Source organism: Cariama cristata, unplaced genomic scaffold, assembly GCF_000690535.1.
Source record: "Cariama cristata isolate BGI_N322 unplaced genomic scaffold, ASM69053v1 scaffold5543, whole genome shotgun sequence".
NCBI lineage: Eukaryota > Metazoa > Chordata > Aves > Cariamiformes > Cariamidae > Cariama > Cariama cristata.
Genome location: NW_009608825.1, coordinates 36,844 through 55,491, shown reverse-complemented (window position 1 = coordinate 55,491; position 18,648 = coordinate 36,844). Strand labels below are relative to the sequence as shown.

Sequence of the window (18,648 nt, the reverse complement as noted above, 5' to 3'; positions counted from 1 at the left end):
GCTGTGGCCATGGCCATTGAATTTGCTGCCGGAGCACAGCATAAGCCAAAAGGGAGAATAAGAACAGTGTTGTCAGCATTGCGCAGGAGCTTTTTGTGTTGGTTTTCTTCTGTCCTCAGGACTCCTTTCAGTAAAGACAACCTCCAGCATAACTGGCCTCTAATGACTGTGGCTAAGACTGTCCAGCTGCAAATCAGCTGCCATCGCAGGATGATATGAAACAATGAAATTTCCTTCTACAGGGATGCAGCCACTGAGGCTGGCAGGTTTCTTCCTTCAGGGATTTTTGTTTTGCAGTAGCTTTAATCTAGAAAGCCTTCCCAACAGGAGCTACAGCAGTCTCACTCAGCTACATCTTAGCCTTTCTGCTGTATCTTCCGCTTCAGTAATTTTTGGTGTGAAATCTTTTGTTTTACTGGCAGTATCTATCCTGATGCTCTCAGGTGCCAACTTCCAGAAGGCTCCTCTTTGTATTGTCACACAGGCTTTCTACTGCATTTAAAACTGAACATCAGACCGTGCCTAATTGTACAAAACAGGAAGGCCTTGCAGGTTCAGAAGTGATGGCACGTGTGATGAGTTTTTACACTACAGATTAGATTCATTGCTGTAATCCTTCCAGTCTTGCCATTATTACTGGTTTGTCGTAATACAGGTTCTGCTGCCAACAGCTGTTAGTTTCTCCCTGGAAAAATAAAGTAAATATGCCTCTTGCAAAACTGTCCTTAAACACAGCTGGATAGCACCTTGTAACAGCTGCAGTTATCTGTAGCAAGAGCAGTGGAAAATGCCCAATAGCTGAATGTTCATTGCTGCATATAATGCCTTAAAAGATTAATACTCCTTTGGGTGTAATGTTGACCGTCGGACATGCTGTGCCAGTATATTTTGGATTGGAGAAACTGCTTAAGCGTATATCTGATTTTCAGCACCTAAGTAATTCTCCGAACTCAGGTCTGTGGTGCTTAGTCGTGCACGTGTGAAGTGTTTTTCTGAAATGGCCTGGACTAATATGTGAAGACTTTCCTACGGTTTGCTTGTGTTTACTGGGGTTTTAATTTCAGTTTCTTATAAGTAAAACAAGGGAACATCCTTTGTGGTTAGGCAGTACTGTAACAGCCAGAGGGTTTTAATCTGCACCTGTGTGCTCTGAAGTAGGGGATATGATGTGCTCTCTTGAGTCTGCTTTTAGTTACTATAGAATTGCCAGACATCTCTATGAAAGGTGGAAGATCTCAGGTAGATGCTCACTTTCAGGCTTACGTAAGCCTCATAGCAATCTTATGCTTGGGAGCCTTTAGTCTAAACAAGGGAAAGCCTAACAAGTTGAAATTGTAAATAATGTAGTTGGGAAGAAGTAGTATATTAGGACATACAATCAAGTTGTTAGCTACTTGGCCGTTCACAGAGTATGGCCTGTGCATCTCCACCTGTCCAGCTGTTCTCTTGCATCACCTTACAAACGTTTATTAACGTGTTTTGAATCTGGATCACGTTTTTCAAAGCAGTTCGGCACATGGGGAACTGAGTCCAGGAGAAAACCTGGGCCCAGCTGTGGATGTTGAGCACAGGGGTTCTTGCCTATCACCGAGCATGGCAGCTCTGCTGCCTGGTAGTTCTTTTTCCTTCTCTCTTTCGCCTTTTTTCTCTTCTTCTTTTTTTTTTTTTTTTTTTCCCCCCAAGGTCCTTCTGTGAGGCAGACAGGATATGTGTGTATCTGATCACCAAATTAGAACATGCTTACTGTAAAGGAAACCTTTCTCAGCTAAGTTTATTTAAAACATAGCCATTAGGAGGGTGGGGAAGAGAAGCAGCAAAGACATGGTGAACTCTTTCAAGAGAAGAAATTGTGGAAGATTCAGGCATATGTTAACAAGTCACTGAAAATAAATGACAATGCCACATTATTGATTTTTTTTAACAGAAATTCTGATTCATTCTGTGTGTTTGTTTAAAATTGTATTGATACATCCTTGTGTGTACACACCTGTGTGTACGAACATGAAGCTATTGTCTCTAATAGCCTGAACTTTCATTTGCTCCATAGACCATAATAACTCATTTGCAGTTACAGCGTAAGTTATATTACAGGTATCCTTCAAGGTATCGTTGTAAAACTCAAGGTTATTCATTTACTCACTGTTTCCTGAAGCAGAGTTCTCCATCCCATGCACTGGAGCCAAGGAGGTTGGTTGCTCTCCTGTCTCTTGCAGAAGGATAGGTATCTCTCTTTGCAGTTGCTTTTGGAAGAGGATGATGAGGAAATTTCTGCTTCCTTCATGTGTGCGGATTTTCTTGATCTTTTTAACAGAGTAGATGTGCTGCTTTCACTACTGGTAGCCGATGGTTGTTCTGAGTTCTGCCTGACCTCAAGAGGACAATTAAAATTTGAATGAAGTAGGGGCAATTACAAATCAGAGTAGATTTATTTCAGATGTTGGCATCTAAATACCTTTAGCTTCTTTAGACATGAATGGACTGTTCCATATTGATCTCTTGGTTTAATGTTAAACTCACTATCCTGAATCTTGAGTGAATATTAAAGTCACTATTAAGCTGTTTACTTGAACTGATCTTACAAGCAATGCTGAAAATGTTAGTTTAATAGTGACAGTGGTGGTATCTTTCTGTTAGTTTCTTATCTATATAAAGAGGCTAAAAATACTAAAGTAGAAACCATGCTAACAGTGGTGTTTTAGACTTCAGCTGCCATTAGTAACAAAGGTGCTGTTTGCCTGCGTAGTCCCTTCCATCTTGATGTTGAAGCTAAGCTTTCAGGGTTAGCTGTTATGGTGTGGTTTTACGAGTAAAAGGGCACTCCCTGTTTCTAAAACTTTGTTCCTAGTGCTCACTTCGATCCAAGCACTTAGCGTGTGCCAAGAAAACGACCTTTGCTAACTGTTACAGTGAATACAGTGCTATGTTCACACAATTAGCTGTGCTGTCTGGGAGCCTGCGGGAAGAACTGAACAGACTGAGGACAGGCTGGTTTCTTCCGTACTTCGGAGGTGCCTGTACAGAAGCAGGTAGGGGAGCCGCCTGGTTTAGAATGAGTTGCTGGCAGTAGTAGCCTGGCTATCAGAGCATAAATTTTTTGAGCCTGCTCTCCCTTACTGACCTGTCTTTTCGTCTTCTTTTTTATTTTTGTTTGCTTCCTTCTCATCAGGCAAATTTGGAGATTTTATGTCTTGGATCTTTATGTCAGTAGATGGGGAAAATTTGAACAATCTTCTGTGTTTGTGAAATTTGTTTCATAGAAAGTGACCAGTATTTTGAACTTTGTCATCTTGTATTTAAATACATTCCCTGCTGTACATAGTTACACATTTATTTGTTACTGTGTCAAGTTTCATGCTGGTGGGTTTTTTTACACTTTTTATCTGCGTTGCTCCACCACACCTAAAAAATGGATGGAGTGAACCTGCAGTCTTTGTGTTCTCTGCAGAACTGTCTATCAAGCTTCGAACAGTTACATCTTTACAAACCATCAATGGGAATAGTCCATGCAGACCTGGGGTCCCACAGAGGAGATCCTGCTCTCCTTCACCGAGGGAGAAGGTTGAGGTCCCAGGCTGAGGCAGGAGGACTGGTCCCGAAGCTAGCGGTTAAGTGTTAGCAACAAGGTGTCACAGAGACGAGGGTGTGCAGTCCCCAACAAGCCCTTTCCTTCCAAAAATAATAGCACAACTTTAACTATTTGATACTGAGACACCTCATACTTGGATTGTTACTAGTGGACTTCCTGACCTTCTCTAGCCTTGGGAACATTATTTACTCTCTTCATGAATGATCTTGGTTCTGCTCTTTGAAACTATTGATGGGATAAACTTGAATGGGCTCATCTCTTCTCTTGGCAATGTCTTGCAACAGAATAATGTGACTGGTGTAGAGTAACAAGGAATAAAATCCAGCAGTATGTGTTTCCAGTCTATGCTCTTGAGGACTGATGATAGAAGCTACTATGAATTACTTGCAGGAAAGGACCTCAGCTAACTAGAAGAATCTATTTAAGACAATGTGGCTATGAAATATTTCAGCACAAAGCGCCATTTTCCAAGGTCTTGGTGAAACGTTATCTGAACACAGTCTGAATCTGTTTGGCTGTGTTCAAGGAGGACTGCTGGCATGACCAGTAAGTGAAGGGCTGACTTGATAAAGAGACTCGGAGGATTGATCTGTTTAATCTAGACTACCTGAGCATTGGGACAGAGTCTGAGTGCTGTCCCTAATGCATTATGAAATCAGCTCTGGGGAAGAAAAAGCCATTAGTGCTGGAGGATAATGTTTGCAGAAGAACAAATGGGTTTAAGCTGAGAGGAAATGTTCCTAACAATTCAGAGCAATCGGGCTCCCCAGCAGCTTTCCAACCAGACAGTTGTGGGTGCAGGTCTCAGTTACTTTCAGGATAGAGGTTGGTAAATTGATAAAAAAGTACTATCTGGTATTCGCTCTGTGACTGTTAGGAACTGAATTAATGATCCAAAAGGCCCCTGTTCCAGTAAGAAATCAGCATTTGAGTAAGCAGAACTGCTACCTCTTCTAGAAGTTATCTGAAAATTAAATACTGATTTAGGATGTCTTATCATCCTGCAGTGGCAAAAAAACGATGGATAGCTGTCAGATTGCTATACTTGTGCAGCACTATGTGACGAAATCCCAGATCCTCGGTCTCTGATCCTGTCCATGTTGTCCTTAGACTATGCCTGATTCTTTTTTTCCTACCTTATTGGCATTAAGCAGAATACTGCAGGTTTGTATGTTCTTTAGGCTCACAGTAAGAGTCAGAGAAATAGGTTCATAGATTCCAAGAAGACATTGAGGAGGTTATGTATCATCAAAAAATAAAAATTAAGCTTCCTTTCTCAAAAAATAAGGGAAGATTGTGCAGTGATGCAGCTTTCCCTTCCTTTTTTTGAACAAGAAGTGTAAATTCATTGTATCCAGAAACCGATTGTCAAAATGTCAAAAATATTTTTTGTCCTTTTTTTTTCCCTAGTTGGGGAATGGCGGTCAACGTGTATTCTACCTCTATAACCCAAGAGACTATGAGCAGACATGACATCATCGCATGGGTTAATGATATATTAGCTTTAAACTACACAAAAGTCGAACAACTCTGTTCAGGTAAGAAAGCACACTATGCTCTACAAATGTTTATTTTAAAGTTACTTTAAAAGTCTGATTTGTTGAAAATAGATAACTTTTAACTTTGACATAAACCAGTTACTTTGAGAAGAGAGATTAATGTATGTGCAAAGGAAGCGTTTCTGCGTTCAAGTTAATCATGGAAAGATAAGGTGCCTTGAGAAAGCATAACAAATGCAGAGGTGAATGAGATGAAGGTAACAGAAGATACATAGCAGTAATGAAAAGGTTGACTAAGCAAGAAAAGAATACAGTGATAAGCTTTTGTGTTTTAAAGCTACCGGGGTGGTACCTTTTCAAATGGAGAGTGGACAAAGCTGAAAAAGAGACAAACAGAGAACCGACACCCTGGGTGAACAAAATTCTCCAGCACCTTTTCCTTCCTGCTAAGGGTCCTCAAATCCCTGCTGATCTTTGCAGGAAAAGAGCAAAGTGTGATTGTGAAGAAAAACATGGATTTGAAGAAATGAGCCTTTAGCTGCTGTGAGGGCTTTAGTTTGTCGAGAAAATCTGCCTGTTTCTCTTTAAATGTAACTGAACTCTTGTTAGAAGTAAATTTGGTAATGAGCCCTGAAAAAAAAGGGTAATTGTTTGAATACTTTGGGCAGTTTGGTTAATCAGAGTGGCAACTACAAGATACGTGTTAAACAGCGGGGTCTGTAACTAGACGATGACTAGAAATGACAGAGACAAAGGCTGATGTTTCACTGAGAATACAGATGCCCCGGGGGAGTGATTCTTTCTGATTTCCTACTGTGATTTTTAATTTTGAAGATGTTTATGTTGGAGGAGATCTAACTTAGATCGCTACTTCCAGACAACTGACATGCTGGGAATATCTTACTTATGAAGACAATGCTCTAAGTACATAGAACTGAAACCACATTACCACATTTCAGCTATTTACTGGTCCAGCTGAAGTGCATAAATGGGGTCTCATATTCATATATTTGAATTTTCCTACCATTCTGGGTAAATTTTCTGTCTCGGAGATGTTACCTGAAAGGTACAGAAGATCCTTTGAGGATGATAGCCTCATAGTGTACTCTTCAAAATTTGAAAAACAAATCTCAGCTGCAGAAGGCAGCTTGCAGGCTTGCACAATGACTATAAAATTGAGGTTGAAAAAGTGCAGGTTAAAGTGCGTGTAAGTAACTGATATAAACTAAATAACTAAAGACATAGAACATGGGAAATAACATTTTTAACAGTTATTAATCTTGAAATTGAGATGTTATATTCACATGTCCAGAAGTTAGCCTAAGTATTTTCTTTTGGTGAATTATACATAAAGGAAATACTCGCACAGGGATGTGTGTGCATGTGTGTTTAAATATGGATGTAGCTATATATATATATATGTATGCATATTGATAGATATATAGATATACACACACACTTACAAGGAGATAGAAAGATACAAGAAACTGGACATTCTCATCCCAAAATACCCAACATTTGCCATTGTTTGAAACAGGAAGCATACTAGACAAGTTACTGACTTGTTCCTGCATAGCTATTTATATGCTCATAAATAGTTGAAAGGAAGCTTTTGAAGTGAATTCTCCATCAAGTTAAATGTGTGTGGGCTTACCAAAAAAAACCACCAACCCAGAAAAAAACCCCAAACCAACCCAAAACCCTTTCCCAAAGTAGGGGAGAGGTGATCTAAGAAAATTTTGATTATGCAGAATACAATAAGTTACATATATTTAAGAAGATCAGATTGAGATACTTCAGCTGCATGGGGCAGGCAGGAGAAAAGCATGGAAATTGTTACAAACCCACTGTCCCATTTCATTATACAGCTGCTTATACAACTTTTTCTGTGACCTCCAGTGAGGATTTTGGGACGCACCACAAGGGAAAAACTGAAAAAAGGTTGTCGCATTTAGAGCTCTTACTCCATCCTGTATAAAATTAAATCTTTTCTTCCTTTAAAACTTCCTGGATTGTATTAATTGCCGTTGTTACCTGATACTTGTACCTTCGTATCTTAACAGATCAGCGCTGTAAATTGGAATTTCCCCATTTGGTTTGATAGTCGAGCTTGATAGTTACACATTCTTACTTTCACGTTAATGTTCATGACAGTCCCAGAAGGGGCTTTCGTAGTTCTTTATCTGAAGAAGCATTCTAGTGCAGTCCTTCCTCTGGTCTGGAGGACTTTACTCTCTGAACCGATGGATCTAAACTCTGCTAGATTATTGCAGACACTCGAACACAGTAATCTAACGGACTACTTTCCATTTGAGACTGCATGGTTCGTTTCTCACGTGCAAGACGTGCGCATGTACGGATTGAAGATAGATGGCCAAGAAGCTTTGGGAACCTTTCTGTATTTAATATAGTTTACCATGTAAACTCCAAGTAGTTTATTTCATGTGCATATAGTTCATTTAGTGTACTTCTAGTGCAGTTTACAGGATGGAAACTAGGGGAACAGTAGCACAGATGCCCAGACAATACCAGGCAGAGCACCAGCAAGCATGGTATGGACTGTAGTTTGAGAAAGGCCGATCTAACTCATTCATTCTGGCATTCCTTTGGCTGATGTTCCTTGAAGCATTGGCAGCTTTCATGCAGCTTAACGTTAGTTTCCGTAAAATATGAGCATTTCTCCAGGACTTCAAAGAGAAGGAATATGTGGGAAACTCTTTACGACTATGAAGCATTTCACAGCATTAACGGGGAGCTGCAGAGCCACTGTAACTGAATTTTTATAACCTACTGTAAAATTGTATGGACGTTTTCTTCTTTTTTAGAAAAAAAGCATTAAGATTTGTCACCCTGTTATATGACTATTCAGTTCTTGTTCATTTTCGTTGATAAGGAGCAATGGAAAGGTCAGAAAGAGAGAAATGCAAGGCCAGAAAAAGCAAGGGAGGGAAGAGGGGGGATGCTAAGGCTGAATGAAAAGCTTGAAAGCGTAACTTTTAGGAGGTAGGAGCTGCCTAGATGTGGCATATGCTTGTGTTCAGCACCTGGCTGTGAGACCTTGCGAGTGCCTGCGTTTTGCAGCCAACCTGGCAATAATTTTAGACATTCTGAGCTTAAGCAAGAAGGAATAATGTGACATTTCTGCCTTCTAGTAAAGGCTTTATTCAGAGCATAACTAAAGCTTAACGTGTCTGTAATAAAGACCAAAAAAGCAATCAGACTTTGTTTTTCCCATTGCTGTGGAGAAGTAGCTTTGACAGTACACGTGCTGTAGCAATACCAGCCTACTCCCCAATTGCCGGTTACAGGAACAGAGCTGCTAGGATGAGGAGCAGCAAAGGAAGAGGCTGGCTTAGTCATAAAGTATTTGTATTCTTTGGGAGTCTTAGATGTGTTTTTGTCTCTGCTAAGTAGGCCGAGCAAAGTGCAGTGTCCCCTGAGCTTTCTGAATGCCTGCTGTAGCAGTGATGTGCCAAAAAGGCCAGGTTATGGATGGATGCAGCCCTGGAGAGTCTAAATTTAGTCTGCAGCTCCTCTGGTAGTTTAGTTTTGACAACTCAAGAGAGAAAATCTCCGTGAGCATCTCAAAGCAATACAATTCTCTGCACTTTAGGTGAGTGTCATTTTGTCAGTGTTTGGTCTCCAGGCTTGACTTCCTGCACGGTTGTTAACCTGAATTTGAAATTTGTAATCCATGGTTTCAACTGAAGGCGTAGTCCATTGTCTTTAGATGGGCATTAGACTTGAGAGCGTTTAATTTGATACATGAATGAAAAATAATAGAGAACAACTGAGTGGATTTAATGTAATAGGATCCCATGTGCAACACCCATAGGCTTGGAGAATAGGAGTTTCGAATGAATTGCGACACTAGTTATTTCTTAGGAGTCATGCTATTTTTGTAATGAATACACAGTGGCTTCCTAAAACGCATTCTTACTAAACAGCTTATGACTGAATTTTCTTTACTAAGGCTGTTTTTCATCTATAGGGAATACCAAGTGAACGTGTTACGGGGCTTTTCATGAGTGTTTGACTGCTGCGTGAGAGTATATTCAAAATAAGAGTCAGGCCGGAGACGAGGGAGGGCTTGCATATGAATTAAAAAGAAACAACACAAAGCATACAAGCTATCTAAATTATGAGCAAGGAAGCTAGAAAGGGTAAATGTGTATAGAAAGGAAAATGCAGCCTGAAGTGAGGTATAATTTCTGGCTTAGCTATACTTGTGTGATCCTTTGAGGCTAGGAAGATACAGAATCTTTTTTCCCCCCTCCTGCATTTGAAAATTCTCAGTAGAATTATAAACTTGCAAATTGTCTGGCCTCCAGTGCATACAGACCTTCTGTCTTTCAGGATTTGTATGCAAGGATCAAGGATTAAATGTGGGGTGGTTTGGTTTTGTGTTTTTGTTTTTTTTTTTTTATCCCCTTGCTTTTAATAAATGACCGTATTATAAAGAGAGCATGTGGTTTGGCATTTTCAAATTTGACTGTGATGCTTTCTCTGCAGATGCCCTGGGTGTTGCCACAGGGAATTTTTCATGTGGTGACTGCTGTAGCTAGTACCATATCTCAGTTGGCGTTCCTCCTGTGAAAATATATAGTCCCTTTATACACACATTTTGTTGGTACTTCGCCGCCCTGATCTCAGAGGAAGGCAAGCAGTGTGACGACAGGGCAGATGTCGTTCTTTGTTTGACTTGGTGTTGCCTCTCCGGCTCGGGATTTGGGGGAGAGCTCCACGACAGCCTCTGCGGGCTGTTGTCCCTCACGACTGGTGCTGGGCAGGGAGGAGGGTTGTTCCTGGCTTGTGGAGGGTGTCTGAGGTGTTCTCCCTCCAGGGACCTGGGCGCTGGGGCTCTGTGCCGTGGGGCTGCTCGCCAGCCCCTGGGCCTGGCAGTGTGTGTTCGCGAGGTGGCCGTCATGTCTCCGGCCCCAGCCAGCCTCAGGCAGCACCCCGTGAGAGCGGGATCTGCTCTCCCGCACACAGCAAAGATCTTTCCGAGCAGGGCCGAGGTGACTCGAGAAGAAGGGTACTGGCAAGACAGAGATGGTGAGAAGGGCTCATTCTCCTGCACATCATTTATGTACATATGTACATGCGAATGGCGTGTATTCTGTGGCTTAGCTGCATAGGATTTGTTTTTTCATTTCTCAGAGGTGTGTTTTGCTCAGCGTCTATGTTATCCCGTAACTTCCTACATGTGTATGACTAAAATCTGCATTATAGGACCCTGTTGGAGCATTTGGCGCCAGCACGATTTCTGTACGACCTGATATGTTAGTGCCTGCGAAGCTGAAGCATGTTTAAATATCGGTGGTTTTGGTTTTTGGTTTTTTTTTCTCCAGTTTGCAGCCTTGCAAAGGCTGAGTCTCTAGAGCAACTTGGAAACATGATTAAAACATGGCTTGATCCCATTTGCACTCTGTAACCAAGCCATGTTTCAAGGAACTGGCATGTGGTCCTGAGGTCGTGCAACACAGAGGATGCTTAGTGTCAATGACTCTTTAATGTCTTCCATATGATGTTTAGGATTAGAGGGATACAATGGATGTTAATGATTGCATTTAAGATCATTTCCAAAACTTTCTGAGGAAGCTTGCAAAGCAGTATCATGAGATTTTTCAGCCAATAATTTTTTTTTTAAATGTCATTCATTAAGAATTCAGGAGGAATAGAACTTAAAAAGGTTTTTACTTTTTAAAATTATTATTTAAGTACTTATAGCACTCACTTGCAGTCAGTTGCTTGATCCTCCCTCCTTTTGAAAGAGCTTATTAGATTTTGCGTGCTACTTTTTTTTAGGCATCATGAGCTGCACAGCTATTTTAAGTTAAATGGGAACTGTGTTTTCCGAAATTGTTCTGATCTTCCAGTTTAAAAATTAATGCATTCCAAAATAAATTATTACTAAAAATTAAATATCAGACTCTGCTGTGCATAATTTATGAGCAGCTTAAGGATTTACATATTTAAGAAAAAGAGAATACAAGTTAACAGAAGGGAAACCTCCCTCCCACGTGCATTATTTAAACGATCAGTGGATATTCTGGATTATGTCATACAAATGCCCCACCTGTGTGGAACAGGACTTTCTGAAGCAGATGTCATTTAGACGCATGTATCTCAATGACCGTTGGTAAGGTTGGTAGGAGGTCCATGGCTCTTGCAGGCTGTTCTCCGCGGCAGCAGTGTTGCTCTCAGAAGCTCCCGTCTGTCTGCAGGCACTTACTCTGCCCTTGCTGGGACAGCTGTGCTCATGCAACCATGTGCAGGAGTGCAGGTCTGCACTCTTATCGGCATCAATTTTTTTTGTTTTTAAGTGCCTTCCTAAGACTGTTGCAGGGAAGGGTGAAACTCAGGCCAGAGCAGCTCCATTGATGCACAGCCCCATAAATACTTGCTTCTCTACAACTAAGGAGGTGGTGAAGTGATGTGGGCTTGAACGTTCACTGGGAAACAGACTGAAACTTCTTACTTTTTTTTTTAGTTGGAGACAGAATTGTGTTGACCGATATCCTAGGTCATATAGGTGCTGCTGGAAATGGAAATAGGAATTTGAAGACCGTGGTCTCCAATGGAGTGCTCAACATGAATTGTGCTGTTTCTTAAACATGTGGCTATATGTAACACAACTTTATGCTTGCAGACATGCCCAGTTTTTTTTTTTTTAAAAAAAAACAACCTTGAGTGGCATAACAGAACACCTGTATTTGAAATCTAAATGAAAATCTATGCTCTGATATCTAAGTGAAAAACCTACCACTGTGTACCTACCTTAACATCACTCCCAAGGAAGCAGTTCTAGGAAGCCTGAGGTAAAAGGCAAGCCCCAAGTGCTGCTCTCCTGTAACAATGATTGCTGGCATCTGTGGTTTTTTCCCCTTTCTTATCAAAGCTATTAGGTCACGCATGCTCCTTGCAACTTACTGCCTTTTTTTGTTGTTGTTGTTGTCGTCCCAGCAACAGAAATGGTGGGGGTGTGCGCAGTTTCCCATCAGTGTTAGCAACCATTGCTCTACTGAACTGAAGTGCTGATGACTAATACGTCCACAAATCATCCTGTATTTTCCAAATGTGCGGTCAGGTTGTTGCAGCTTTAGAGGGAATGAATAATTTAAAGGAATTTGTATCTAATGTGACCAAATATATGTTTTTAGATTATCTGAAAAATATTTCCCTAAAGCAGACAAACAAACAAAAAATTCTAATTCCAGAAAAAGATACAGTCAGCCTTTTTCCCAAATGGGATTTTTCAAAGATCGAGTATGTGAAAATCACACTGAGGCCTGGTTAAAAGGTTTAAACTTGAATCTCATGCCATTTTAGAACAAAATTCTTACTAAGCATTCATCACAAATTTCTAGTGTAGCACTTAGCCCCTTTTGCTGTGATTTGGACATCAGAATTAAAATAAAGCAGCCCCCACACAGACAGGCCCTGTCTTTTCATGGACCCTTTGTGTTCCCATGTTGGCTGCTGTGGTTTTATGTCACTTTCTGGGATCTTGCTCCCACACATTTCAGGGACACAGGGATGAGCGGCAAGGGACTGACATTTGATGTGAAGGATTGACCTGACTTCTCCTTTAGGGGACAAATATTAACTTGGCAATACCTGAGCTTATATTATAGTATTTCTACTCAATACTTTACTAGTATGCTAAGTACTAAATGTAGTATATTTAAAGAAGTTAATTTGCAAATAATATTTTCCTTTTCCTGATAAATATATGAACATAAATGCAAAAAACCCAAGGATGTAATCTTGCTCTCCCGCTGAAATCTAGGAGGTTTACTGAGCAGTAAAAACTTGTAGCAAACAGGATTCTCTTGTCTTCCTTGTTACTCCTTTAATTTCCTTGTGCTTTAAATAGTCAGAAGCAGGAGTACTTTTGATTATCCAGAAAATACTTGTTTGCATTTGTGGATTCATGAGCCTCCAGATGGAAGAGGAGAAAGGAGAAAAACTGAAAATCTGTAATGATGCAGAGTGCATATGCTTCAGAGTAAACTATGTCAGTATGGGCAGTCTGGGAAGGAAATGTAGAAGCAGGGAAAGAAAAGTACAGGACAAACGCTAGAATGAGTTCAGCATTGTTTACTGTGAGGGGGACTAGTGAAAGATTATCTACAACTCTGAAAATTCTGCAAAAATATTCTGATTTTACAGATTTGGTAGAAATTTTCAGCTTTACCATTGCAAGTGGCAAAACTCTTCAATTGTAATAGCTTTAAATAACCACCTTTTTAATTCTCAGTTTATTCTTTGGTATCTTAATTCTGCCCCAGCATCCCTTCCCCTCCTCTGGCGTTTGCTGCCTGCTCTGCCCTGAGCCGGGTGTGGGAAGCCCCTCAGACACCTGCAAACTCCGTGATGCTGCCGGACTCTTTCTGCTCCCGCATCGGGTCCAAAGTAGCGGCTGCTGAGGGTGTAATCAGCACAGCCGTGTTTGCAGGTTGGTTTTGGAGTCTGGCCAGTGAATATCTTCTGTAACTAATGGCTGCATCAATAGACTAGATGAAAACACAAAAGAACTTTCAGCCAGTGATTCAAAATTGCTTGTTAGCTAAGACGGGATAAGAAGTTTTTAACATTGATCCCTCTTCTGCAGTGCTACCAGCTGTAGTTTTCATTTTTCATTTCAGTAGATTTCAAATTATTTCTGTTTGTCTGTGTGTATGTGCATGTTTATGCATATGTAACATTTTTGGTCATAGAGATGGATTTATTGAGAGCACCATTCTGGACAGGTAGTATGTTTTAAACTCCTTTGTATAGATTTATTGAGGTTTTGGGCGTTTCGTGGTTTTGGTTTTTGGTCTTTTTTAATTCATGAGTTTCTTTGCAGAAAATGTAGGGAAGTTTTTTAATCTTGAATAAAATTTAGTGACATAAAAAAAATGTTTTATTCATGTAAATTATGGAAAAGGTATGTCACAAGCCATAATGTCATTATCTCTACTGCCATTTTCTTTATATTCTGTTAAAATTATTCCTTTCCCATGCATCTGCATTGAAGCATCAGTTGTACGGTAAATTGAATAGGCCTAAAGTGCTGTCCTGTACGCAGAGGACCAGATGTCTATGTGCTGTGGCTGTGAGGCAAAGGCATCGCAGTCCTGCATCACTTGAGTAGGGCTACTCTTTCTGCTGCCTCCAGGAAACCTCAACCATGGGCAGTGTAAAAAATAGCATCCCCGTTCTGCTGTGCTGATGTTTAGCATTCACATGCAATGCGACAAACTTTACAGGGTAACATTCTAAATTATAAATACATACCTATATAATATTAAATATGTACATAACCTCCAAAATTGGGTAGTCCCAGTTGACTGTAATGATATTTTTACTTTCTCCTGTTGCTGTGGTAGGCAGGTCTCTGCCTTTTGGGAGTCAGGAAGAGTTTGCTCTCTTTGTAGCTCTCACAGTGTTTAGTTCAGTCTACGTTTGTATGTTGCCCCTCTACTTCAGGAAGGAGCATTTTAATAAATTGTGTTTGCCAATGTAATAAAATCCTGCTGTCAGGGAAACAGCCCAGCAGCCGGCTTCGGTGTTGTATCAGAGACCAGGTTCGTGCTGGCATGTGGATGTAGTCCAGCGTTTTCTGCCCTCGAGTGCTGTGCAGACCCAGGACCACCTCCTGGCTGGCAAACGCACAGAAACAACGGCCAGCATGATGGGAAGAAAACACAAGGTAATACCATAACTGGAGTCTTAAGCCTAGTAAGACTCTATCTAAAGGCGTGCAGAAGGAATTTGCATTACCAGCAGGAGGAAAAAGTCTCATGTGAACACTTTGGGTTTCTAGTTTTCTAAAAGGATCTAGATGAAAGGTTGCGCAGTGCACTTTCAAGGCCTCCAGGCAATTACTTAGATATCAGAGTAAAGCTTATAATTGGGGTATGGGGAGGATGAAAGGACAGAGTTAGGAACAAATTCAATTTATAACATGAAATGATTGCATAATAATCCTTTTGCATGAAATTAAATAGTAATAAATGTAATCAAGCCATGCATTATCTGTATATCCATGCTTTTAATTGTAATGTCACTTTCCTGTTGCCACGTATTTACCAGTTCTCTTGCTAAGGATGAGTTTTGAATAACTAATTGTGTTTATATAGCTTTCTATAAGAAGATGCAAATTTGGCATCTGATGTTTGTAATTTGCCAGAAGGCTCCTTTTCCTTTAGGGAATATTTTACTTTGATTCCTAATCATATCAAAACCATTGCAAACAGCTAAGCACAAGGTGTCCTTGGAAAATCAGATTTTTTTTTAATAACCTTTTTCCCCCATAAAGCTAGGCAACATGAAGAGAATTTTTTTTTTTAAATGGCAGTGGTTTTGAGCACTAAAGTTTGATCTTGGTAAGTCCCTTAGCAAACTCATCAGTATTTTGGGAAACATTTTTGGACTCCACTGTTAAACTCTCGTTCTCTTCTTGGGAAGTTATGAGCTCTGCAACCCTTCATATGATGGTTGAGTGGATACAGAGAATGAGAATCTCATGCATAAAGTTGGTCCTGTCAAAACACATGCATACCCATGGAGAAAAATCTCGTAAAGTTATCATTGCCTCTCCTGTAAAACTGGGCAAGCCAGGTGTCCACTTTGTTAATTTGGTTTCTGTATGAGCACTCAGCAGAATTATTTTTTCATAAAAATAGTTGTTGGTACTAGGCTGAACTGTTAGATGAGATCTGGACACTTGTTTGTCAAAACTGATCTGCACTAAATGCACAAGAGTCATTTTTGTGGAAGCGAACTTGAACTTGTCAGGAGTAATCACTTCCCTACCCTGTATGCTCAAGCGCAGGGGCTGTGCATGCTCGACAGCCCTCTGCTCCAGAAGTGGACTTCACTGAATCTTTGCTGACTATACAGCGTTTTGTAGAAACGTCTCTTCTGAAGAACTGAAATTGGTTTTCCTCTGATTTCCTCAAACATTTTCATCCTTAACTTCCAAAGACTGGAGTGTGTCAACAGTAAAGACTTACTTTGCAATTGACAGTAGGATGATGATGCTGTAGGAGGAAGCTCCCTGCATACAAGAAAAGGCTATCTATTTAGTACAGCGTTTAGAAATTGTTCCATATACTTGTCGCTCTGTGCTGGATCAGTTATACACACACATGCCTACCTACTACTGTGTAAGGTCAGATAGCCCTCAAAGCTGCACTTGGAAACCTTATTGTTTTGAGTGAGAACTAAAGCTGGCAGCCCAGCTTCTGAAATCTGTGGTGGACTATGCTAAAATCTGCTTATTTAAATGTTTTTCTTAGCTGCTGAAAATCAGTAAGTATGTTTGTTTTAGGGGGCTGGGAACTGGCTAGTATGTTTTAACAAGCTGGAGCTTTAAAATTATTTTTTTTTTAAAATCGTGCTTTGATATAATCTTAAATGATTACCTTCACTTGATTGGTATTCAGTTACAAGTGCCAGAAGAAGGATGATTGTGGCTTGATTGAATTCAGGGTGCTGTGAGAATTGAGGGAGCTCATTAAGAGACTTCCATTTTGACTGTGGTCTTCTCACTGTATGGACAGTCCTACTGTGAATAGGGAGTCCAAGAACATCCATTTTAAATAGAAGAAAGACTTACTTTGCATTAGTCATGGTGGGTCTTCAGATGCTACACAACAGTGCGTCGTGCATCCAGATTGAATGGAAAAAAACCCACATCAATATGTCACACTGCTCAGTGTACATTAGACAAGTAGATTTTGGGTGCATAGCGTTAAGTTGAATTGCGGCAGGGACTTATTCAGCACGGTTGCTTTCTGCTCATGCTTTCTGCTAATGACATTAAACGCCATTTGGTCTTAGCTGGGTGAATCTGGATTAACGTCAAGGCATTCTCTTGTTATAGGAGCCGCTTACTGCCAGTTCATGGACATGTTGTTCCCAGGGTGCATTAGCTTGAAGAAAGTAAAGTTTCAAGCAAAGCTGGAGCATGAATACATTCACAACTTCAAACTTCTGCAAGCATCATTTAAAAGAATGAATGTGGACAAGGTAGGCATTGTGTATTTGTATATTTTTTATATTTCTGTATTTCAATTGCTACGTGTTTCAAAAGTTGTATAAACTGGGTAAAATCAATAAATAGGGGAAACAAACTTCAAAATACTTAGAGTCCACTTTTTCAACTTTTGGACAAAGAAATGCAGTTGCAAGTTATATGTGAAGATGTTCTTCTTGACTTTTCATCATCTGAAAACGGTATTTAGGCATGAGAGAAGAGATTTGGCATGCTCCATTTAGGTACAAACTGAAAATTGAGTCCATGTGTCCACTGAGGAATTGTGCAGCCTAACTCATTATATCTTAATATCAGACACCCTTTTGATAAAATACCATGTGTTGGAAATTCCTTACCATCAGTGAACCTTAATTTTAGATACAATGAAATTACTGGTGACCTGAATTTCAACAAAATTACTTGGAAATATGCTGTTCTTATAAGTATTCCATGTTTCCTGTCCAAAATGGGGTTTAAGGAATTTAAATTATTCAAGAGCTGCAATAATTTACCCAGGAATTCAATAGGTTGGACAGCACATGTGATTTTGTAAAGTTAAGAATGAAAGTCTCTTAGAAAGTGGCTTGTTCAACCATAAGGTATTGGTTTATGCTTGAATGTGAGAGTTTGATGCACTCGCCAATATAAATTACTGTGTTAATAAAAATGATTAATGAAGGTTATGTTGTCATACTTTTAGTTTTACACAGATGCACTACCTGTATACCCTTTTAAGGTTCTGCTCTGGCTTTTAGTGTTGCCTTATTCTGAAATTTAAACGGAGACTTAATAGAGAGTCCCATAAGACTTTTATAAAGTACTGGAAAACCCTCGTTTCCTGAAATGCGGTGGATGCTTCTGTTTACAGTGTGATTTGCTAGTGAACCATTGGAAAGCCTAATAAAGTTAATGTCAATTTTTCTGTAGGGAGAAAACTTACTGTATCTTCTCAACGTAGAATTAACTTACAAATAGAACAACCTGGAAGGACATGCAAAATGCTACGTTAATCCTTGTAGGACTATCATAGACTTATAAAATGCTATACAATTGGCTTAACCCTGAAGAAGAAATGAAAATGGCAATGGTTTTCGGTACCCTTTTTCCAGCTGAAAATTGAATGCTTTCAGGAGACATTAAGATCCATCTACCTTGGCTCTTTAATAAGCTGCATGAATTAAGCAAGGCATGGCAACCCTCCTACTGCAGTTGTTGTCCTTGTCTGCCCACAGCGTCTGGGAATCTTCAGTGCTGTAATACTGGCCCCAGACACCTTTTGGAGGTTTCGTTTCTGTGAAAAATTTGCAGGATATGGAGACATCCTCATAGCCTTTCTTTTGTTTTACTAAAACTTTATAGGCATTTTAGTGAACTTCTGCATGTCCACAAACTGTTCTGTGTATAGCTATATATAGAATGCAAAAAAATTACAAGGTTAAAACCTCAAGGTTTAATTCATATGATGAACATGTACTACCAAAATGTAGGTTGGTTTGAACTTCAGTGTGTCTTGGAAAAGCTGCTGGGTTTTT

General features: G+C 40.0%; 1 protein-coding gene across 1 annotated transcript in view; it reads left to right on the top strand.

Moving 5' to 3' along the window:
• Positions 1–5,000: 5,000 nt before the first annotated feature.
• The window catches only part of MAPRE2 (microtubule-associated protein, RP/EB family, member 2), a 37,925-nt gene continuing 24,277 nt past the window's right edge, over positions 5,001–18,648 (top strand). The window contains exons 1-2 of the mRNA XM_009697295.1: positions 5,001–5,124; positions 16,964–17,109. Coding sequence (XP_009695597.1) covers positions 5,004–5,124; positions 16,964–17,109 — 267 coding nt within the window. The 5' untranslated portion in view covers positions 5,001–5,003. The remainder of the gene's footprint in view (positions 5,125–16,963; positions 17,110–18,648) is intronic.